Source organism: Taudactylus pleione, unplaced genomic scaffold, assembly GCF_031769625.1.
Source record: "Taudactylus pleione unplaced genomic scaffold, aTauple2 ptg001056l, whole genome shotgun sequence".
Classification (NCBI taxonomy): domain Eukaryota; kingdom Metazoa; phylum Chordata; class Amphibia; order Anura; family Myobatrachidae; genus Taudactylus; species Taudactylus pleione.
The window spans coordinates 2,445,817-2,471,370 of record NW_028285457.1 but is presented as its reverse complement, the minus strand read 5'-3'; the positions used below and the strand labels follow the sequence as shown (position 1 = coordinate 2,471,370).

At 47.1% G+C, this 25,554-nt stretch overlaps 1 protein-coding gene across 1 annotated transcript in view; it reads left to right on the top strand.

Annotated features, from left to right (window-relative positions):
* LOC148453950 (protein sel-1 homolog 3-like) overlaps positions 1 to 25,554 on the top strand; it is a 304,083-nt gene that overhangs the window by 46,123 nt on the left and 232,406 nt on the right. The window contains exons 8-13 of the mRNA XM_088461460.1: positions 2,920 to 3,049; positions 7,313 to 7,456; positions 9,001 to 9,206; positions 9,659 to 9,838; positions 12,189 to 12,308; positions 17,140 to 17,280. Of these exons, the coding sequence (XP_088317586.1) occupies positions 2,920 to 3,049; positions 7,313 to 7,456; positions 9,001 to 9,206; positions 9,659 to 9,838; positions 12,189 to 12,308; positions 17,140 to 17,280 (921 nt within the window). The remainder of the gene's footprint in view (positions 1 to 2,919; positions 3,050 to 7,312; positions 7,457 to 9,000; positions 9,207 to 9,658; positions 9,839 to 12,188; positions 12,309 to 17,139; positions 17,281 to 25,554) is intronic.

Sequence of the window (25,554 nt, the reverse complement as noted above, 5' to 3'; positions counted from 1 at the left end):
GGGGTGCTATTCTGTGGGCTCTATTTATTAGCATTATTTTTACTAAAATAAAGTGAAAAAGGTGTTTTGTGTTGTCACACCCTTTTCACATTATGTTAGTATCACCTGTAGTTATTACAGGGCAATTGGAGTAGAATTAGTAAAATTCTACTCCAACCCCTAATTATCACTTATTTTTAGTAAAGCAGATCGCATTTCCCATAATTGTAATGGGAAATGTGATCTGACCATAGTTACTAAAAATAAATTGTAAAAAAATACCGGGGGAAGCCCTGTTATAATAACATCACCTGGAGGTGGCGTTATCCAGGGTCTCCCCCGGTTACCGGGCTCCCACTCTGCTCTATCGAGGAGAGCAGAGGCGGGAGCCGGTACCAGTAATCAGCTGTGTGGTCTAAATAGACCGCAAGCTGATTGCTGTAAAAAAAGAAAAAAAAAATGAATCAATTTTTTTTTACTTACCTGAATCCAGGGACTGGTGATCGGGCCTCCGGTGATGGCTCCTCTCCGGTCAGCTGGTCTCCCATAGTGCACTGCGCTCGGTCATCAGGTGATCGGGCCCCAGTGCAGTATGGGAGATCACCTGATCGGGAAGCCCGGAGAAGATCACCGGAGGCCAGGAGGATGCAGGTAAGTGTAATGAAGGGAGGGGGGGTCGCGGGGGTCTGCGATCGCGGGGGGTGGGGCTTAGCGTCGGTGAGGGTAGCAGCGACGGTGGGTCGGCACATGCGCCAGGAGATGCTGGGGATAAATAGGGACATAATATAGTGCACCTGAGAGGGGACCATGGCCTCATGGGGAAGGGCCAGGGAAGAGATAGGGGAGGCCAGGAGATGCTGGGGATAAATAGGGACATAATATAGTGCACCTGAGAGAGGGCCATGGCCTCATGGGGAAGGGCCAGGGAAGAGATAGGGGAGGCCAGGAGATGCTGGGGATAAATAGGGACATAATATAGTGCACCTGAGAGAGGGCCATGGCCTCATGGGGAAGGGCCAGGGAAGAGATAGGGGAGGCCAGGAGATGCTGGGGATAAATAGGGACATAATATAGTGCACCTGAGAGAGGGCCATGGCCTCATGGGGAAGGGCCAGGGAAGAGATAGGGGAGGCCAGGAGATGCTGGGGATAAATAGGGACATAATATAGTGCACCTGAGAGAGGACCATGGCCTCATGGGGAAGGGCCAGGGAAGAGATAGGGGAGGCCAGGAGATGCTGGGGATAAATAGGGACATAATATAGCGCACCTGAGAGAGGGCCATGGCCTCATGGGGAAGGGCCGGGGAAGAGATAGGGGAGACCAGGAGATGCTGGGGATAAATAGGGACATAATATAGCGCACCTGAGAGAGGACCATGGCCTCATGGGGAAGGGCCAGGGAAGAGATAGGGGAGGCCAGGAGATGCTGGGGATAAATAGGGACATAATATAGCGCACCTGAGAGAGGGCCATGGCCTCATGGGGAAGGGCCAGGGAAGAGATAGCGGAGGCCAGGAGATGCTGGGGATAAATAGGGACATAATATAGTGCACCTGAGAGAGGGCCATGGCCTCATGGGGAAGGGCCGGGGAAGAGATAGGGGAGGCCAGGAGATGCTGGGGATAAATAGGGACATAATATAGCGCACCTGAGAGAGGACCATGGCCTCATGGGGAAGGGCCAGGGAAGAGATAGGGGAGGCCAGGAGATGCTGGGGATAAATAGGGACATAATATAGCGCACCTGAGAGAGGGCCATGGCCTCATGGGGAAGTGCCCGGGAAGAGATAGGGGAGGCCAGGAGATGCTGGGGATAAATAGGGACATAATATAGCGCTCCTGAGAGAGGGCCATGGCCTCATGGGGAAGGGCCAGGGAAGAGATAGGGGAGGCCAGGAGATGCTGGGGATAAATAGGGACATAATATAGTGCACCTGAGAGAGGGCCATGGCCTCATGGGGAAGGGCCAGGGAAGAGATAGGGGCCAGGAGATGCTGGGGATAAATATGGACATAATATAGCGCACCTGAGAGAGGGCCATGGCCTCATGGGGAAGAGCCTGGGAACAGATAGGGGAGGCCAGGAGATGCTGGGGATAAATAGGGACATAATATAGTGCACCTGAGAGAGGGCCATGGCCTCATGGGGAAGGGCCAGGGAAGAGATAGGGGAGGCCAGGAGATGCTGGGGATAAATAGGGACATAATATAGTGCACCTGAGAGAGGGCCATGGCCTCATGGGGAAGGGCCAGGGAAGAGATAGGGGAGGCCAGGAGATTCTGGGGATAAATAGGGACATAATATAGTGCACCTGAGAGAGGGCCATGGCCTCATGGGGAAGGGCCAGGGAAGAGATAGGAGAGGCCAGGAGATGCTGGGGATAAATATGGACATAATATAGCGCACCTGAGAGAGGGCCATGGCCTCATGGGGAAGGGCCAGGGAAGAGATAGGAGAGGCCAGGAGATGCTGGGGATAAATAGGGTCATAATATAGCGCACCTGAGAGAGGGCCATGGCTTCATGGGGAAGAGCCTGGGAACAGATAGGGGAGGCCAGGAGATGCTGGGGATAAATAGGGACATAATATAGTGCACCTGAGAGAGGGCCATGGCCTCATGGGGAAGGGCCAGGGAAGAGATAGGGGAGGACAGGAGATGCTGGGGATAAATAGGGACATAATATAGTGCACCTGAGAGAGGGCCATGGCCTCATGGGGAAGGGCCAGGGAAGAGATAGGGGAGGCCTGGAGATGCTGGGGATAAATTAAGAAGAAGCTACAAGTGAGAGTAATAATAGACAGAAAAGTGACAGGCTCAAACAGCGCTCCCTGCCCTGCGGTGCCCTGTGCCATGGCACTGGTCACACTACCCTAGTTATGGCCCTGGTCCACCATGTGGATGTACCCTCACACTGACCATTCTTTCTGTGTCTTCCTCAGACTCATCCTCCGCTGCTCGTAGAGAGTACAGAGCTCCCCCAGTGGTTCCTGAAGTGTGATGCATTTAAGGATGAATGTTCAGAGCGATTCCAGCATTTGGCCTCTCTTGTGGAACCCTCTGAGGCCGCAGGTACACGTGTTATTATAGCGTATTTAATTTTGTCTTCAGATACAGTTACACTGAAAGTTATAGTCAACATTGACTGGTACCTACCCTTTCTATCCTCTCTCTCTCTCTCTCTCTCTCTCTCTCTCCCTTCTCTCTTTTTTTTCTCTTTCTTGTTTTCCTTAATACGTGTTTGCTTTTTCTCTAATAGGTTAATATAATACTCACTAGACATCGCTTGTGTTTAGTCATGTGTTATATTGATTTTGCACTCCTGATATATGGTACATAACCGCGTATTTGACTTTTTAAGGCAATTTGCCCATCTGTCTGCCGATATTTTGCTTCAGTAGAAAAAGGAGGGGGATTTAACCCCATATTGTTCCTCAGCACACTGAATAGTACTTGCAACAATATATGAAGACTATATGGTCATAGAAATTCAGAGATATTAGTTGCATGCATTTGCAAGTGGAAAGCTGCTAGGCCTCGTCACGGCTTCTCTGTCAGTAGCAGTCCCTAACATTAGGAGACTCACGTCCAGGGCACAGTGCACCACGAAAAACTTCCAGCCCAGGACCCCCCCAGGGCATCACACGAAAAATGGAAAAAGAGTGACAGTGCAGTGTAAAGTATAGATGTGTACGACTAATTAATGAGTGTTGTAAAAAGGGGTTAAAATATATGTGAAATATTACATGAAAAAAATACAAACATAATATGTGATGTAAAAAGCAACTATGTGTATTAAGTGGTGATGCCATGAGGGGGCCCAGCCAGACCAGCCCAGGGGGCCTTACGCCCGAACGCTCACCCCAAATGTAAAATATGCCAATTATAAGGCCTCCTGATAAAGGCACATACATAAATGCATCCACATTGAGAGCCAGCTTACCTGGGAGTCACCCCTAGGAACTCCAACTAGCACTACTAGAACCAGCATGCCCTGCTATGCTGGCTCCTTCATGCAACTCATACCAAACAAACAAAAATGGCAGCTGCTCAATCAATATAGCAGTACTAATCAGGTGCATGAAAGGGAGGGGTCATACTAAGTAGAAAGAGAAGGGGGATTTAACCCCTATTGTTCCTCAACACACTGAATAGTACTTGCAACAAATTATGAACACTATATGGTTATAGAAATTGAGAGATGTTAGTTGCATGCATTTGCAAATACATGGAAAGCTGCTAGGCCTCGTCACGGCTTCTCTGTCACTAGCAGTCTGTAACACTAATGGGTTCACGTCCGGGTTCACAGAGCACCCCAAAAAACATCCAGCCCAGAAACCCCCCAGGGCATCACACGAAAATGGAAAAAGAGTGACAGTGCAGTGTAAAGTATAGATGTGTGTGAGTAATTAATGAGTGATGAAAGAGATTAAAATATATGTGAAAAATTACATGAATAAAAAACAAACATATAAGGTGATGTGAAAAGTAACTATGTGTATTAAGTGGTGACGCCCTGAGGAGGCCCAGCCAGAGTGGCCCCGGGGGCCCTACACCCAAATGCTCACCCCAAATGTAATATATGCCAATTAAAGCCTCATAATAAAGGCACATATGTATTTTGTCAAATGTAAGACCTCATGATAAAGGCACATACAGTACATAAATGCATCCAAAATGAGAGCCAGCTTACCTGGGAAGCTGCATACACACACAACGATTGTGTTAATGAACGATTTTAATAAACGATTTTCTACTTTGAAAAAATGAACTAAAATCGTTTACTAAAGTTGTTCATTTACTATGTTCATTTAAATGTAATGAACGATTTTTATGAACTACAAACAATTTTTGCATATTAACTTAATGAAAATCGTTGAGTTGACAAGTCTGACTGAACTACAAACTACAAACTACAAACGTGAACGCGCATGAACAATAATCGTTCATCGTTTGACACAGAAAGTGAACGATTTTTTCAAACGATTATCGTTAAACGATATCGTTTAACGATAATCGTTCAAAAAATCGTTGTGTGTGTATGCACCTTTAGTCACCCCTGGGAACTCCAACTAGCACTACTAGATACTAGAACCAGCATGCCCTGCTAATGCTGGCTCATTCATGGATCTCATAACCACAAACAAAAAAAGGCAGCTGCTCAATCAATCTGGTAGTACTTTTTTCACGTGCATGAAAGGGAGGGGTCATACCAAGTAGAAAAGAGAGGGGGTTTTAACCCCCTATTGTTCCTCAGCACACCGAATCATACTAGCAACAATACATGAACACTATATGATAATAGAAATCAGAGATATTGGTTGCATGCATTTGCAAATACATGGGAAGCTGCTAGGCAGGGCATCGCCACTTAATACACATAGTTACTTTTCACATCACCTTATATGTTTGTTTTTTAGTCATGTAATTTTTCACATATATTTTAATCTCTTTCATCACTCATTAATTACTCACACACATCTATACTTTACACTGCACTGTCACTCTTTTTCCATTTTCATGTGATGCCCTGGGGGGGTCCTGGGCTGGACATTTTTTGGGGTGGTCTGTGCCCCGGACGTGAATCCCTTAGTGTTAGGGACTGCTAGTGACAGAGAAGCCGTGACAAGGCCTAGCAGCTTCCCATGTATTTGCAAATGCATGCAACCAATATCTCTGAAATTCTATAACCATATAGTGTTCATGTATTGTTGCAAGTCAGTGTACTGAGGAACAATAGGGGGTTAAATCCCCCTCCTTTTTCTACTTAGTATGACCCCTCCCTTTCATGCACCTGATTAGTACTGCTATATTGATTGAGCAGCTGCCATTTTTGTTTGTTTGGTATGAGTTGCATGAAGGAGCCAGCATAGCAGGGCATGCTGGTTCTAGTAGTGCTAGTTGGAGTTCCCAGGGGTGACTCCCAGGTAAGCTGGCTCTCAATGTGGATGCATTTATGTATGTGCCTTTATCAGGAAGCCTTACATTTGACAAAATTTATATGTGCCGTTATCGTGAGGCCTTATAATTGGTATATTTTACATTTGGGGTGAGCATTTGGGCGTAAGGCCCCCAGGGCTGGACTGGCTGGGCCCCCTCATGGCATCACCACTTAATACACATAGTTGCTTTTTACATCATCTTATATGTTTGTATTTTTTTCATGTAATATTTCACATATATTTTAACCCCTTTTTTCAACACTCATTAATTAGCCTTACACATCTATACTTTACACTGCACTGTCACTCTTTTTCCATTTTTCATGTGATGCCCTGGGGGGGTCCTGGGCTGGACGTTTTTTGGGGTGCACTGCGCCCCGGATGTGAACCTCCTAATGTTAGGGACTGCTAATGACAGAGAAGCCATAATGAGGCCTAGCAGCTTCCCATGTATTTGCAAATGCATGCAACTAATATCTCTGAATTACTATGACCATATAGTCTTCATATATTGTTGCAAGTACTATTCAGTGTGCTGAGGAACAATAGGGGTTAAATCCCCCTCCTTTTTATACTTAGTATGACTCCTCCCTTTCATGCACCTGATTAGTACTGCTATATTGATTGAGCAGCTGCCATTTTTGTTTGTTTGATATTTTACTTCAACCATCTCTGTACAATTTTATTATTCTTTTACTTGTTTTAGTTTTCTCTTTATGTTAATTTCACAAATACTCAATAAAAGTTGTTGTTTTTTTTGGATGTGGATTCATCTTTGTGTTTAGGTTATGGATAAAAATCTATGAAAAATAGAATAAAAAATAAACAGCTAAAATGTCCAAATCAAAAATCCTGAGTTTGTTTCTATAAATCTGAGTTCCAAACCACGGGAAGATCAGAAACGCGTCTAAGATCTATCCGGATTCACGAAATTGGGGTGGATTTGGATTTCTGGAAAACCGAACCGCACATCTCTAGTTTTTTCATGTCTGTGCAATACTAAGCACGCTTGGGCACTTATTCAGTTAGGGACATCAGCTGTGCCCCCATTTTGCAGCACCACCGACTGGTCCATCTAGTTCTGCAGATCCCACCTCCCCATATAGACTCATAGGCCATTTGCACTGTGGGGCGGCACTTGTGCCTGTTTAGAAATGAGCCTTACAGTACTGGATGGGACTACAACTACAATCATTACCGTAAATATAGCATATAGAAGATAATCTGGTCTACATTGTGCAGAATCTCCTAAAAATACATCCCGGATAATACAGACCGTGTCCACAAAAATCTGTTTCCATTTCCCAGATACGGATCGTTCTGCAGTTATATATCTTTAGTATAAGTTTCTCTTTATTCTTGTTGATCAATTTTCAACTTTGTCATCACACAGGGGGCTGCAGTGACGCTTACCATGAGTTTATTGCGCGATATCGCCCGCCAGATCCAGGACCGAAGTGCACAATGTGGGAAGCGCCACCTTCCCCCCACCGGGCACTAATCACCAGGCTGCTGAGGAGGAGAGCAGGCCGGGCAGGTGAGCGCCCACATTACAGGGATTTAGGTGGTCTCCGTGTATACAGACTGGTGGGGGCCCTAATCCTACTAGTATAAAGATGCATTTTATAACACCTGCATTGTACATTATATTACAATGACAATTGTGCAGAACACATGGGACTGTTACTCCGCATAAAATGTACAAATGTTTTGCAAAGTGCATATGTGCAAGATAATTATATGTATGCAGGTTATCTTACATTTATGGGTGGATCCATAGCAAATTTCATGTATGAGCCTCAAACTCTGTGCATGTCCAGCAGAGGCTTCAGGTCTACTGAGACAAAGCACAGGCCTCTGGGGTAGGGGGCACTTTACAGAAGCAGTGTGTGTGTGGGGGGGTGACACATAACTTCTGCGGCTCCTTTACACCCAGGGTTCTGTAGTGACTGCCCCCTTGCAGTTCCGCCACTGCATATATCTCATTATCAGGGTTTGTATTTTATTTTTAGATTTGCAGACAAATATTTTTAGCAAAATCAGCCACAAGGTGATAACCCTCAGCGTCAGCAATTACCCTCCGTCTCCTGCAACTTATGTGCATGAGGGTGACTGAGTGAGTAAAAATATAGGGGATCTGTATTATATTTCTCTGTGTGAGGAGACAACAGATGCCCCCATCTCCATTATACAGACATTACACAAACATGTCTATGCAATAACTACATACGATTAATGGGAAGTATTGTCATTATAATAAATATTCAGCATACCACAAGGTACAGTATAAATCTCTCATTTCGTCTTTTGCTGCAAGAAGATATTTTTTAACTAAAATTTTTTGGAGCCCCCAATCCCTAGAGCCACAGACAGCTGCCTCACAATAGTCTCAGCCTGATTGCTGTAAGAAGACTCTGCCAACATCGATCATAGGAGCTCATTCAGACCCGGTCGCTAAGCTGCGTACGCTCGCTCCCAGTGTATGCAAATCTGGCACACACCTAGCAAGGCTAGCGATCGCACGGCAAGGCATAAGCACGCCCACTATGTCCCGGCATGCGATCACTTTGTCTGTGCAGATGCAAGCTTGCGCACGTCATCTCCAGGAAGTGTATGTAACAATCGGTACATCGGGTGCCATCGGATGTGAGCGCAGCGCTTGTGATTGACTATACACTACCGCAAGAACTACGGTCATGGCAGGCTGAAATACACCCAGGTGACGTGTACAATGACGCACCTTTACTAATTATGCACACCCATTAAACTCCGTTTTTGCGCCCAGACACGCCTGCGTTAGCATCATCACTCCCCTGATCACAAGCACCTTCCCCTGTTACCACCCACAAATGGCGCTATCTGTCACTCAAGGTAGCGATCAGTCTGTGTACTACAAGCACACGATTCCCGATTGCAGTGACTGGCTTGCGCACACATTGAGATGCATGCGCAAACAGGCGACTACGCCCAAAGCGTGCGTCCGGGGCTTAGTGAGCGGGTCTGAATCAGGCCCATATTTCCTAACCCCCAACTCCTTTCAGACATTTGAGCCTTACTTAGGGATTTGTTTATTTTATTCAGGTCACACGCACTTTAAGAGTCAGCTCTTCGGCCAAGACCTGCACAGAATATACCTAAGGAAAATCCTGGCTCCGGAGGGTTTTTCTGGAATACGAAGGGCTATGCCGCTCCTGTTACAGGCTGGATGTCTGGGCTATGACCCCTCTCTCTACCTTGCATCCGTTCTATACCAAACCGGCCTGGGGGTGAAAAGAGATAAATCCAAGGTATTAGAAATGTATCCCAAGGGCGAGCGATTGAGGGTGGCGTAGCTTGTGATACTGCTTGTGATAAAATGTGCCCTCCATTAACTATCCTCAGATTCAGGCAAGGACCCTTGTGGTAAGTGAGAGGCTGACATTATCTAGCTCCAGGCTCTCCCGAAACCGGCAGCAATACCTCGTGCATCCTCTGGGTGGCCTTAGAATTTAACTAGTGATATGGTAGTATGTGATTGGTCTCTCTGTAGCTTATCATTCAATGCTGCTCTATCCAAGCTAGACGTGTCTCCACTGGCTGGCTGTACGCCATATGGCGTGAGGCGCAACTGTGATAACCACACACATCACCCGGCTCCAGTGATCAGACAGACTGTGCTGCTAGTTTCTGTCCATCCGTTGCTGTAGGATAACAATCTCTCATTATAGGAATGAAGCTATCACTTTCTGTCCATCTCCAGGCCCTGAAATTCATCCTCATTACCGCCCAGAATAATGACCGTCTCTCACAGTTGTCTCTGGGGCACAAGCACCACCTGGGAGTGGACGGGTACCCGGTAGACTACGATCTGTCTTATGCCTATTACTCCAATATCGCACGCCAGACGATGGCAGACCGACTGAAACCGGATAAACATCAGGTGCCATATGATACTCGTCATGGAAAGAGGGGAATCGGGACAGATAACAGCAAAGCCATAGTACACACCCAACGTATACACCCATAGCACACACCTGACGTACACACCTGACGTACACACCCAACATACACACCTGATGTACATGCCCATTGTACACGCCCATAGCACACACCCGACGTACATGCCCATTGTTCACGCCCATAGTACACACCCAACGTATGTGGCCATTGTACACACCCAACATACACACCCAACATACACACCCAACATACACACCCAACATACACACCCATAGTACACACCCAACATACACACCCATAGTACACACCCAACATACACACCCATAGTACACACCCAATGTACACACCCAACATACACACCCATAGTACACACCCAACATACATGGCCATTGTACAGACATATAGTGCACACCCATAGTACACACCCAGTGTACATGGCCATAGTACACACCCAACATACACACCCATAGTACACACCCAACATACATGGCCATAGTACACACACAACATACAAACCCATAGTATGCACCCAGCTTACATGGCCATTGTACACACCCAACGTACACACCCATAGTACGCACCCAACGTACACATCCATAGTACACCCCCATAGTACACACCCACTGTACATGGCCATTGTACACACCCAACGTATACACCCATAGCACACACCCAACGTACACACCCAACGTACATGGCCATTGTCCACACCCAACGTACACACTCATAGTACACACCCAATGTACACACCCATAGTACACACCCACTGTTCATGGCCATTGTACACACCCAACGTATACACCCATAGCACACACCCAACGTACACACCCAACATACATGGCCATTGTCCACACCCAACGTACACACTCATAGTACACACCCAATGTACACACCCATAGCACACACCCATAGTACACACCCAATGTACAGGGCCATTGTACACACCCGATAAAGACACCCATAGTACACACCCAACGTACACACCCAATGTACATGGCCATTGTACACACCCATAGTACACACCCAATATACACACCCATAGCAATACAATATACACCCAAAGTACACACCCAATATACACACCCATAGCACACACCCAACGTACATGGCCATTCTACATACCCATACTGTAGTATACACCCAATGTACCTGCCCATAGCACATACACACCTATTGTATACACCCATAGCACACACTTAACATTCACACCCATAGTACACATTCAATAAATACGTCCATAATACACATCCAACACTACACGCCTATGGTACAAACCCATCATACATACCCATCATACATACCCATCATACATACCTATCATACATACCTATCATACATACCTATCATACATACCCATCATACATACCTATCATACATACCTATCATACATACCTATTGTGCACACCATCATTCATTAACAATTTGTACATACCCACCGATCATATACGCCATTATACATGATTATTGTACACAATCATCATACATATCCATCATACACGCCTTTCATACACGCCCATCATACATGCCCATTGCACGCACCCATTGACACCCACCATACATACCCATCACACACAGCCACTGTATACACCCATCATACATGCGTATCACTGTGATCTATCTATTATCTGAAAATTATGATATCATTGAGGTGTGAGGTACTCAGATTTGTCAACGAGTGAAATTCTTGTTATCACAGTTACTAATATTAAATGGTGCTCCAGCCAATCAGCTCCTAACTGTCATGTGTTTGAAAAATGACAGGTGCTGATTGGTTGGAGCGCCATCTCAGATTAGTAACAAGTGATAACAAGAATATCACTCGCTGATAAATCTGGTCCTCAGTCTATTAATTCAGTGGGAACTGGTGACGGCAATGAGGCACGGCGCAGTCGCTAATAATAGGTGCCAGATTGGTTCAGCTTATAGAATTGCTGCCCCCCCTGGGTGTAGGTGACGGCCTCACTTTATCTGTACCAATGTGCTTCCATGGTGTTATGGTTGTGTGCAGGATTTTTGTGCAATTAAGAATATTACTTTACCTGGATCAGGGATAGTATGCAGGAACCCACAAATACACACTGACTGCACTAACTACACACATTGGGGCGTATTTATCAATATGCAGAGAGAAGGCTGATGCGTCCTGGTAGCTTTGCTCATAGCCAGGACAGATGTGTGGTAGTCTAATATGAATATTGTATACATGTAGGTGTGTTTTACACCTACATGTATACAATAATATTCATATTAGACTATCTGAGCTGTCAGAGGTTAGCGCACCCCAATAACGCTGCAGAATAACCTGCGACCTCTGTCTGTCGCCATCACAGGCCTTCGTGGAGCATATCCGTCTCACTGATGAGGACATATTGAAGCAGCAGACGAAGGAAAACGACGACCTCTTCATGTGGCTGAGATTCCAGGCCAAGCAGGGAGTCACCTCAGCTCAGGTATTTCCCGGGGTGGCGTAGTGGGAGGGGCTACACATCCAATTACAAGTCCAGGTATTTCTCATGTTCTGAGTGCCAGATGCATGGATGGTGCTATATACCCAATACAAGGATACAATATACAAGGATACAATATACAAGGACACAATATACAAGGATACAGTATACAAGGAAACAATATACAAGGATACAATATACAAGGATACAATATTTTACAGTTGGGAATTTATGGCGCCCATGTGTGCCGAGTTCAATTAACCATAAACTAGCTTGCGCAACTTTTTAACACAGAGGGAACTCGCGTGCACTCATTATTGCTATTTATTTTGAAATCCACATTAGGTTAATGCAGGTCTCAATGGCAGAAATCACGGCTTTTAGGTCACGCCTCTAGGCGCGGTATCCGATTAGCCCCCGATATTTTTGTCGGGGACGAAAAACGAGGATTTTTCACTGATATTCCCCATTTTTCCCCATTTTTTTTCACTCTAACCTATATGTTTCAGGCGGACAAATAGGATAATTCGCCGGAAAACACAGGATCCATGATAAGTTCACGGACCTACAGTATGTGTTCCTGCCATAGTGCTGCCTAAAAAAAAAAGTCACTTTTCGGGGATAATTTTTCAGTACACATTAGGTTCCGAAAAACATCCCCAATAAGTGCTGGCATTGGGCTGATTGGATACCGCCCTAGGTGATAATAACTAGGAAAATATCCTTATTTAAATGACTGGACACAGCGCCTGATTTAGATTTGGGAATAGTAAGATAGAGCCGGTAACTGTACATCCTGGTAACATCATGCTGCACTGCAGTGGGGGGTGGGGGGGGGGGGGGGTCAGGTGTACAGTGTGCACAGAGATTTAGGGGTCTAGTTACTAAGCAGTGTTAGGAGACAGAGTGAAAAGTGATAAGAAAGTGATAAGGTGCCAGCCAATCAGCTCCCAACTGTCATTTTTCAAACACAGCCTGTGAGATGGCAGTAGGGAGCTGATTGGCTGGCACTTTCTTATCACTTTTCACTCTGTCTCCTAACACTGCTTAGTAAATAGACCCCTTAGATTTGGGAGGGGGGTGTCTAAACTGACACCTTAATTACAGTCCGTGGCGTCACAAGGGGGGTGCGGTCCACATCCGGGTGTCACCCGCTGAGGGCTGACACCAAGGTCCAGACTCCCCCCTCACTGACAGGAGCCGGGTGCTGTGCTGTAGCAATAATTGCAGCACTTGCTCTTGACACTGAGGAAGCCGGCCGGCACAGTGCACATAGGGACCTCCTGTAACCTCCCGAAGTAATAGGACGAGGCACAGGGGGTTCGGATCGTGAGGCCACGCCCCTTCCAGTGTGACCACACCTTTTCCCATGTGGCCACGGCCCTTTTCGGCGGAGCATGGCTATACCGCTCACATACCGTCCCTCCCCGCACCAGGTGACACAGCGGGCAGGACGCCACTGATTACAGTTTAACAATAAAGCTGTCCAGCATTTCTGCGCTACATGCAAAAGCAGCCAGTATTTACCCTACATGCAATATAATGTATGTATTTGCCCCCCTTGCATTGCAGCATGGTCTGTCCAGGTGCTCAGTTACTTTCTCCATCTTACTATTCACAAATCTGAATCAGGCCCGCAGTACAGCACCCCTGGGTCTGTCGCCCCCTTTTTCCGGGAGTGGCAAGGCCAGGGTCTGCGTCGGTGGACACAGATTTCCTGGCCTCGCAGGATGCCATCCTGAGTAAGCCGAAGCTTACTCTCAGACCGTCCGATGCTGCCATTATCACAACCGATGGTCACGATGGTGATGTAAGAGAGTGTATACGGACGCTGCACTCGGATCATTATTGCTGTCAGGAGGCGTCTGCTTCCTATAGACGCCTCCTGCTGTGCAATACTGTCCGGACCTGAATCAGACCCATAGGGCTATTTCACACGCGCTGGTTTTCACCGGCCGGCAAAAGACAAATTTTTTTTGCCGTGTGTAAAATTTAATTAAGCATGTAAACAGATGGGTCCTTTCAGATGGCACGGGCACCATGTTCCAGACGGAAATGTCCACTGAAATGGACGGCTGGAAGGATGGGGGAAAAAAACATACACACGGCAAAAGCATCACACACGCCACTAAAACCGTTGTGTGTGAAACAAAGAGTTGTGTGTCCTCAACTCTTTGTTGAGGACAAAGGGGGTCATTCAGACCCACTCGTGAGCGGCAGTACGCTCGCAAGTGGGTCGATGTTCCCCACTGCGCATGCGCACGACGGAGGGAGCTCCGTCGTGCGCATGCACGAGACCCGGGGAGCGACGGGCTTTCCATCGCTCCGGGTCTCGCACCAAAGGGGGCGTGCTGTCGATGTTGACTGACAGCACGCCCCCTTTGGTGGGCGTGCCGGGGGCATGGCGGCCAGACGGAGGCGTTCCCATGGGAACGCCTACCGTCTGAAGCCGGCCCCACTGACATCACTAGTGATGTCAGTGGGAGTGATTTTGGCTCTGATAGAGCCAAAATCACTCCAGGGCTTGTGGCTGGGAAACCCTACCGCAGGGTCTCCGTCGCAAGTCCGATGGTCAAGACCATCGCAACCATCTTTTTGGCCGCTCGCATATGCTGTGGGTGGCCGCTCCATTTTCATGGAGGAGGGCCCTGATTCAGAGCGAGCGCTCTGGTCAGAGCGTCCGGCTCTGAATCAGGCCCAAAGAGTTGGGAATAGAGAGAGAGATAGCACTTAATTGTGTACCTGGGCAAACCATATTGCAATGCAAGGGGTGTAAATACATAATTTTTTTTGCATGTAGGGTAAATACTGGCTGCTTTTACATGTAGCCCACAAATACTGCACAGCTTTATTATTACTCTACAATTTAGATGTCAGCTTGGATACCTCCCTCCCAAATCTAAGTCTCTCTGCACATTTTAAATCTGCCCCCCCTGCAGTGCAGCATGGTGTCACCTAGATGATCAGTTGAGAGAGAGATATCTCACTCTGGGCCTGATTCAGACCCGCTCGCAAGCACTATGCGCTCGCAAGCGGGTCGATGGTGGCCCAGTGCGCACACGCGGCGTGCGAGCCCCGGAGCGAGCGCAAAAAGCACTCACTCCGGCGCTTGCATCCAAAAGGGGCAGCTGTCGATGTTGATTGACAGCTCGCCCCGTTTGGAAGGCGGGGAAGGGGGGTGGCTGAGCAAACGGAGGCCGCCTCCGTTTGTGGGCAGCCCTACAGACATCACTCGTGATGTCAGTAGGTGGACTTCCTGCTCTAGTAGAGCAGGAAGTCCACTGTGGCTTGCGGCAACGAGATCCTACCGCAAGGACCATCGCAACCATCATCATGGCCGCTCGCATAAGCTGTGGGTGGTAATTCACAGCTATGCGAGCACCAAGAGGCCGCAACTAAAAAAACAAGTGCCCGCCCTGATTCTGAGCGAGCGCTCGCTTTTTGCCAGCAGCTCTAAATCAGGCCCTCTATTCCCAACTCTGAATCAGGCCCAATATCCACCGATGTGTGTGTGAAATAGCCAATAGTTCACACACTGCATAGTTAATGACATAGTTGCCGACTTTCTGGCTGCTCCTTCCGGGAGGGAGCAGCCAGATCGGCAGGGCAGCGGGGGGCGTGGCTGAAAAAGGGGGCGTGTCCGGATGGGTGCCTGCCGTTTGTAGGCGTCACGGGGGCGGGGTAACGCGATCGCGTCATTTTGGCCCCGCCCCTGCCACACAATGCCGATAATACAGGCATTGTTAGGCAGGGGGCGGGGTCAAAATGACGTGAATCGCGTCACTGGCTGCCCTCAAAGCGGGGGTTAAGAGTAAGTTGCGGGGGATGTCGGGGGGATCGCCGGCTGCCGGGAGGCTTGCCTGCCTTTCCGGGGGGGCGGGAGCTGCACCCGATTATCGGGAGGCTCCCGCCCAAATTGGGAGGGTAGGCAACCCTGGTTAATGAATGTGCGATGATGCCACGAGGCCCGCATTCTGCTATTAGTGAGAGAATTGCGCAGGCATTGGGAGTGCACTACATGAAATACCCTGCGGTATGCGCTTTAGTGTAACCCGCCATCACATGGCAGAGAACTCTACATGGGCCCCTAATACCTCTTTTCCACCAAAAACCTGGTACCGACCTGGGTTTTCAGACATGGTTCCAACCCAGGTCAGACCCCGTTTACACAGCACCATCGATCAGGGTTATTCTCAGGTCAGCCCCATTCACACTGAACCTGGGTCTGCCCTGCTAAACTTGTGAGGTCATAAAAAGTGGGAGGTGACTGATCCACAACCACCAATCAGCTAATTTTAGGCATGACCCAGGTCGGATAACCCGGGTTGCGCCGTTACACTGCACCATTACCCAGGTCTATCTCTGGTAGCTACTTTGGCTGGTTTGCCGGGTCACTTGACCAGGGTTATTTTTCAGGGACCCTTTTACACTGAACTGCGACCCGGGTAGACCCAGCTATAACCCAGGTTTTTGCTCTGGTGTAAACGGGGTATTAGTGCGTTGTGGTTGAGATGCCGGCAGCAGGTGGGGATGGCGCTGTGTGTGGTGTACAGATTCCTGTGCGCAGCAGCCAGTGTGTCCCTGGAAGTTGTACTCAGACGCTGGCAGTAGCTGGAGCCGTATCACAGGTGAGAGAATGGGAGATGCTGTGAGATTAATGGTGACAGGATACAATCCCTTTGGCAGCTCTGCGCACACTTGGAGGATGTTTATTTATCACATAAGGAGCAGAGAGGTGATAAATCAGACTCCCTGGCAGAGCTGCTGACAGCTGTACATGTGTCTCTCTGCACTCGCTACACCCTAATCACCCGCACTCTCCTCTGCTCCCCAGCAAGCCGTCAGCAGGATGCTCTTCTGGGGTCAGCAGGGAATCTCCTCCAACCCCCAGGCCGCTGTGAAGTTCTATGAAAGGGGGGCTCGGGACCTGAAAGACCCTGTCATGATGTATGATTATGGAGTTGTGTTGCTGAGGGTGAGTGCAAGCTCTTCTTCATTATCCCAGTTAATTCTACACAATGTCCGGAGAGCAAATATTTTACTGTCTAGATCATGTTTGCATTGTATACTGTGGCATCACTATGGGCGTGCGGGCATCACTATGGGCGGCGGGCATCACTAGGGGGTGTGGGCATCACTAGGGGGGTGTGGGCATCACTATGGGGGTGCAGGCATCACTATGGGGGTGCGGGCATCACTATGGGGGTGTGGGCATCACTAGGGGGGAGCGGGCATCACAAGGGGGTGCGGGCATCACTAGGGGGTTGCGGGCATCACTAGGGGGGTGCGGGCATCACTAGGGGGTTGCGGGCATCACTAGGGGGTGCGGGCATCACAAAGGGGTGCGGGCATCACTAGGGGGTTGCGGGCATCACTAGGGGGGTGCGGGCCACATGGGGTGATACCATCCGAGATGTGCTGCTATTTTGGTGTCACCTCCTCGGATGATGTCACGGAACAGCGCTGCAGCAGAGCTGGATGACACGGGCGGCCTCCCAGCAGTATGTGACACAAGGGACCAGTCTGTCTCCTCTCTCCGTGTGTAAGGAGACGGCTCTTTCTAGGTTCTTACTGTACATATCAGACAGGATATAAGAAGTCATTGTCCTGTGCACCAGTGACAAGCAAGGGTCATTTAATGTAACGTAGGGCCTGATTGGTGAGTCGTACGTAGCTGCCTCCATCTTTCTATCTCTTATCAGTCGCACGCCAGTGACTTTATGCACGTCCCGCTACAGAGCCCTTCCCTGGTATACTGCATCCAAATGTGCAAGTCAGCGCCCGTAGACCCTGATATACCGCTGTCAGCCGCATCATGAAAATGTGCACCAGTCCTATGTGAGGTGCAGATTATCTGCCTGAGGACGGTCTCCTATGTGAGTGGTCTGTGTACGCATCCACTATCAGCAACACGCCCGCGACACTCCCATAACACGCCCGCAACACTCCCATGACACTCCCACGACACTCCCATAACACGCCCGCGACACTCTCATAACACGCCCACCACAATCCTATAACACGGCCGCCACACTCCCATAAAACGCCCACTACACTCCTATAACGCACCCGTGACACTTCCATAACATGCACATGACACTCCCATAACACGCCTATAAGTCAGAGGACCTCATTCGTAAGCGGCCGCTCGGTCGTACGCCTAATGACCGCAAAACTGAACAAGGAAGCGATCGCACGGCCGGTCGGTCGCAACCAAAGTGACGCCCATACGTGAACAATGCACCTCCTCTAGCTAGCGACTGATAGCAGCTAATGACTGAGTCAGTCGTTGTCTGTCGCTGTATGTTAATTTTCTTCTGATGGTTGCGGCCGCTTGTGTTGTGTGCAAATTACACCAAAAATTAACAAAAAAACGCACAGAATAAGCCATCCCCATGAAATATATTCTTATTATTCGCTAATGCAAACGCAGCTGAATCAATTACATGCCAATTAGCAGTGTTATAAGCTACAACAAACGATTATTAGCTGCTTGCATTGTGTGGTTCAAAATAGAAACATCAGTCCTAACATCATTAAATTTCGATAGTATCGATTGTACTGTATGGCTTGCAGGAGCACATACCCTACCTTAAGCTGTACGATCAGCCAGTCCTCGAACCTGCTCGCAGAGTGACGTTTTACTACTTCCGGCCTTCTATGTCGGTCGTAGCAGGTAATTTATGTACGCCCCTAAAACGCCCTGAAAAAGGTGAGGCACGCCTGCGTTTTCAGAACACCACCCCCGTCAACACCCACAAACGGCCTTTCATGTCAATCAACTCTCAGAAGCCACTTCCTGCTCGTAAGCCGTACGATCGACAGCATTTTGGATCGCAAGGTCTCGTACGCACATGCGCACAACTAACCGTATGCATGCGTGGTTTGGAAACATCGGATGCGTACGACCGAGCGGCCGCTTACGACTCTGAATGAGGTCCATAATATCTCTGTGGGTTCTGTTTGAAAAAAATATAAACTTTTCTGAGACTGTGCCTCTCCTATGTGTCTCAGTCACACCTGCGCCTCTGTGTGTACGGATTCTGGGCCTGACTTGGAGATGGACGCAGTGCATATATTTACGCAGATTGAGTGATCGTTCGCCATTGTGCATGTGAGTAAGACGCACTCCGCACGCACAGCGATTGAATTGCAATTACGCTGACACAGAGGATTCATTCACAAACTGAGTGACAGGTTGTCAGTAACGGACGTAACTGGGATTTGGGGAAGTAACGGACATCTGGGGATTAATAAATTAGCCACTGTGTCCTTGCCCGCAGCAGGAGAGCGCTGTGTCTGCGGCATGTTAGGCTTAGTCAGAGGGCTGATGGCCGCCGGATCTGTGTTCCATGTTTTCGGTTTTGTGCATGAGCGGCCGATGTGAGATGCTGTCAGTGGGCGTCTCTGTGCACTGGATGGCGGGTCAGTCATTAGTATATTATCGCATGTGCGATCTGTGAGAGATCGTAGTTGCGATGGCATTAGTGTCCATCTCTGACTCAACTTACATGCACCCAACATCACCCGCTCATAATCAGACCCTTAAGGTAAAGGTCGATGTCAGCATGACTAGAGCAGGGGAGCCAAATGGGGGGGGCGGGTACTAATTGCCTGAGGTTGTTGGAGGAGCTCGGTCCATGGCCCCCACTTACCTGTCAGCAACAGCAGCCACTCTCCCCAGCTCAGCACATGTTGCTATGTGCTGGGGCTTAGATGGGTCTGGGGCATTTAGCAGCATTCTCTCCTATATACATGTGCGGGGCGAGGGGGAGTATTTGGGGGGAGCGACCGTGAAGCAGAAATGATAATAATGTCATGTGTTTTTTTTCCTAGGGGGCATAGCCACGCCTCCCCTATTAGGCCACACCCTCTACAATACCCGGGCCCACTCTCTACGGCCCTGATTGGAGTAAGACCACTACAGCTGCTATCGGTGGTCTTTCCCTTTCCCATGAAACTAGATACAGTCACTGATACTTTGTTGCCCCCAGAAATTAACACACAGTAGTAGATGCTTATTCTGAGCTCTGATGGTGTCTCAGGAAATTACTGGAGACAGCAAAACAATTATAACTTCTGCAGAAAGCTGAGGTGAGAAATGCAGCCTAACAGAGGTGTAGGAGTAATAGAGGTGTAGGAGAAATAGAGGTGTAGGAGAAATAGAGGTGTAGGAGTAATAGAGGTGTAGGAGAAATAGAGGTGTAGGAGTAATAGAGGTGTAGGAGTAATAGAGATGTAGGAGAAATAGAGGTGTAGGAGTAATAGAGGTGTAGGAGAAATAGAGGTGTAGGAGTAATAGAGGTGTAGGAGAAATAGAGGTGTAGGAGTAATAGAGGTGTAGGAGTAATAGAGGTGTAGGAGAAATAGAGGTGTAGGAGTAATAGAGGTGTAGGAGAAATAGAGGTGTAGGAGTAATAGAGGTGTAGGAGAAATAGAGGTGTAGGAGTAATAGAGGTGTAGGAGTAATAGAGGTGTAGGAGAAATAGAGGTGTAGGAGTAATAGAGGTGTAGGAGAAATAGAGGTGTAGGAGTAATAGAGGTGTAGGAGAAATAGAGGTGTAGGAGTAATAGAGGTGTAGGAGTAATAGAGGTGTAGGGGGACTCAGGCCCAATAGCTGACCTGGGGAAACGAAGGAAGGTCAGTTTCCAGAAATCTGGATCTGGGCAGTTGGGGGTCCAAGAATGGTCAGAACAATGTTGGGGACCACAGCAGATATCTTCGTGGTACATCCAGGAGATCCTTAATATTTGCAGAAAATGGGTATTTTCTGGGGATATCACGCAAATATATTTGATAAATTGGCCCCCTTGGGAGTGTTAATAGTTTTTTTTATCAATTAACAAAATGAAAAGTGAACGAACAGAAGAGAAATCAAAATCGGCAAACAAACAGCCTCTGTTACAGCCAAATATCTCACATTGTGGCTCCTCAGTCCAGAGCACCTGCGGCCATTTTTCTGCACCCCAGTCCCTATGTTTTCATGCATAGTTGGGTCGCTTGGCCTTGCTTCCATGTTGAAGGTACAGTATGGCTTTTGGCTGAAATCCTTCCATGAAGCCCACTTCTGGCCGGACTACTCCGAGCAGTAGATGGGTGTACCTGGGTCCCAGTGGTTTCTGCCAGTTCTGAGCCGAAGGGCTGGAGAGCGGAGCAATAATAAGTATCTGCAGGCAACATTGACGTATGGTGGAGGTTCCTTGCAAGTTTGTGGCTGCATTTCAGCAAATGGAGTTGGGGATTTGGTCAGGATTAATGGTGTCCTCAATGCTGAGATATACAGGCTGGTACTTATCCATCATGTAATACCATCAGGGAGGCAACTGATTGGCTCCAAATTTATTCTGCAGCAGGACAACGACCCCAAACATACAGCCAATGTCATTAAGAACTATCTTCAGGCTAAAGAAGAACAAGGAGACCTGGAAGTGATGATCTGGCCCCCACAGAACCCTGATCCTAACATCATCGAGTCTGTCTGGGATTACATGAAGAGACAGAAGGATATGAGCCAGCTACATCCACAGAAGATCTGGGGTTACTTCTCCAAGATGTTTGGAACAACCCAGCCGAGTTCCTTCAAAACCTGTGTGCAAGTGTACCTAGAAGAATTGATGCTGTTTTGAAGGCAAAGGGCGGTCACACCAAATATTGATTTGATTTCGATTTCTCTTCTGTTCATTCACGTTGCATTTTGTTAATTGATAAAAATAATCTATTTACACTTCTATGTGTGAAAGCATTATTACTTTGTAATTATTTTAGGCAGGTGAGGAAAAAATGCTGCACAGTATTGTATATCACTATTCACAATAGTTCAGGATAACCTTGTTCTATGAGAGACTGACAAAACGGTGCAACTTCTATTTCATACAACTCTGCTTCTAAGTAATTATTTCTTATTCTAAGAAACTGGCCGCTATCTCTCCATGATTTTAAAAAGCTACTTTCATAGTAAAGATATCAATTTTGGTTTATTTTCCTTGACAAAATTTTAGTTACTAAGTTACCTTCCATTACCAATAATGCCAATCACGATAATTGATAAAAATCTAATTTGAAATTGTTGGTGAATTTTAAATCAAAAGAATTGTGATTAAGATAAAATACAAAAAAAAGGTGAGTGATTCTAAATCCCCATCCCAAATCATAAATACATTGTCATTATATCCACCATAGAAAACCAGGTTTACCCCATATAGAGGTTCACAAAACTCAATGCAAACCTGGGACCTGATTCAGAGCCATTCGCTAAGGTGCGATCTCTCGCTGTCGGGCGATTGCTGCTCAGTGCACAAATGCTTATAATTCGCAGTGCGCGTGCGCAAACCAGTCTTAGCGATGGGGAATCGTGCACTCGTAGCACACAGACTGCCCGCTACTTTGAGAGACAGTGCCGTTTGTGGGTGGTATCAGGGGATGGTTCTTCTGAATGGGGGAGCAGTGTTGCGGACGCAGGCGTGTCAGGCCACCAAAACGCCATTTAAAGGGCGTGCATAATTAACAAAGTAGCATCATTGACAACGTCACCTGCATGTATTTCAGCCAGCACTGATCGCAGTGCTTGCGGCAAGGAAAGGCAAACCCAAGGGCTGCGAGCAGCTCCGATAGCTCTCGATGTTACCGATTAATCCAACAATTCCCAGAGATGACGTGTGTTGCGAGGGGAAAGGAGGTGTCTTTATACACTTGCGAGCACTCAGTGCCGTAGCTCGCTAAGACTTAGAGGGCGTCCTTACGCCACGCAGTGCGAGCATTTAATTTAAATATCTGGCCCCTTTTTGCCAGCAAGCGTCCACATCTTGCGAGCAGGTATGAATGAGCAGCCTGGTTCCCATAGCAATCCCCAGCTTTGTAACTTTTTTGGGTTTTTTTTTGGTGGGTATCCAGTGTTCTCCTTTTTTTAGAATCAGTAGACAGTTGCGTTTATTCTAACTTATTTAAAAAGTTAGCCCCTGATTTGTATATTTAGTACCTACATCTGGGACTACATGTGCATATATATTTAGGACTATCTATACCTATATTTAGAACTACCTATACCTATATATAGGACTACTTGCACTTACATCTATATGTAGGATTATCTATATCTAGGACTACCTGTTCCTAAAACTATATATATGGGACTACCTGTACCTACATCTTTATTTAGGCTACCTGTACCTGCTTCAATATCCAGGACTACCTGTACCTGCATCTATATCTAGGCTACCTGCACCTGCTTCAATATCCAGGACTACCTGTACCTGCATCTATATATAGGCTACCTGTACCTGCTTCAATATATAGCGCTAACTGTACCGACATCTATATCTAGGGCTACCTGTACCTGCATCTATATCTAGTGCTACCTGTACCTGCATCTATATCTAGGGCTACCTGTACCTGCATCTATATATAGCGCTACCTGTACCTGCATCTATATCTAGTGCTACCTGTACCTGCATCTATATCTAGTGCTACCTGTACCTGCATCTATATCTAGTGCTACCTGTACCTGCATCTATATCTAGTGCTACATGTACCTGCATCTATATCTAGTGCTACCTGTACTTACATCTATATCTAGGGCTACCTGTACCTGCATCTATATATAGCGCTACCTGTACCTACATCTATATCTAGGCTAACTGTACCTGCATCTATATCTAGTGCCACCTGTACCTGCATCTATATCTAGGGCTACCTGTACTTGCATCTATATCTAGGGCTACCTGTACCTGCATCTATATCTAGGGCTACCTGTACCTGCATCTATATCTAGTGCTACCTGTACCTGCATCTATATCTAGGCTACCTGTACCTACATCTATATCTAGTGCTACCTGTACCTGCATCTATATCTAGTGTTACCTGTACTTACATCTATATCTAATGCTACCTGTACCTGCATCTATATCTAGTGCTACCTGTACCTGCATCTATATCTAGTGCTACCTGTACCTGCATCTATTCTAGGCTACCTGTACCTACATCTATATCTAGTGCTACCTGTACCTGCATCTATATCTAGTGCTACCTGTACCTGCATCTATATCTAGTGCCACCTGTACCTGCATCTATATCTAGGGCTACCTGTACCTGCATCTATATCTAGTGCTACCTGTACCTGCATCTATATCTAGTGCTACCTGTACCTGCATCTATATCTAGGGCTACCTGTACCTGCATCTATATCTAGTGCTACCTGTACCTACATCTATATCTAGGGCTACCTGTACCTGCATCTATATATAGCGCTAACTGTACCTGCATCTATATATAGCGCTAACTGTACCTACATCTATATCTAGTGCTTCCTGTACCTGCATCTATATCTAGTGCTACCTGTACCTGCATCTATATCTAGGCTACCTGTACCTGCATCTATATCTAGGGCTACCTGTACTTACATCTATATATAGGCTACCTGTACCTGCATCTAAATCTAGTGCTACTTGTACCTGCATCTATATCTAGTGCTACCTGTACCTGCATCTATATCTAGGCTACCTGTAACTACATATATATCTAGGCTACCTGTACCTGCATCTATATCTAGGGCTACCTGTACTTACATCTATATATAGGCTACCTGTACCTGCATCTATATCTAGTGTTACCTGTACCTGCATCTATATCTAGTGCTACCTGTACCTGCATCTATATCTAGTGCTACCTGTACCTGCATCTATATCTAGGCTACCTGTACCTGCATCTATATCTAGTGCTACCTGTACCTGCATCTATATCTAGTGCTACCTGTACCTGCATCTATATCTAGGCTACCTGTACCTACATATATATCTAGTGCTACCTGTACCTGCATCTATATCTAGGGCTACCTGTACCTGCATCTATATCTAGTGCTACCTGTACCTATATCTATAGCTAGTGCTACCTGTACTTACATCTATATATAGGCTACCTGTACCTGCATCTATATCTAGTGCTACCTGTACCTGCATCTATATCTAGTGCTACCTGTACCTATATCTATAGCTAGTGCTACCTGTACTTACATCTATATCTAGGCTACCTGTACCTGCATATATATCTAGGCTACCTGTACCTACATATATATCTAGGCTACCTGTACCTGCATCTATATCTAGGCTACCTGTACCTGCATCAATATCTAGTGCTACCTGTACTTGCATCTATATCTAGGGCTACCTGTACCTACATCTATATCTAGGCTACCTGTACCTACATCTATATCTAGTGCTTCCTGTACCTGCATCTATATCTAGTGCTACCTGTACC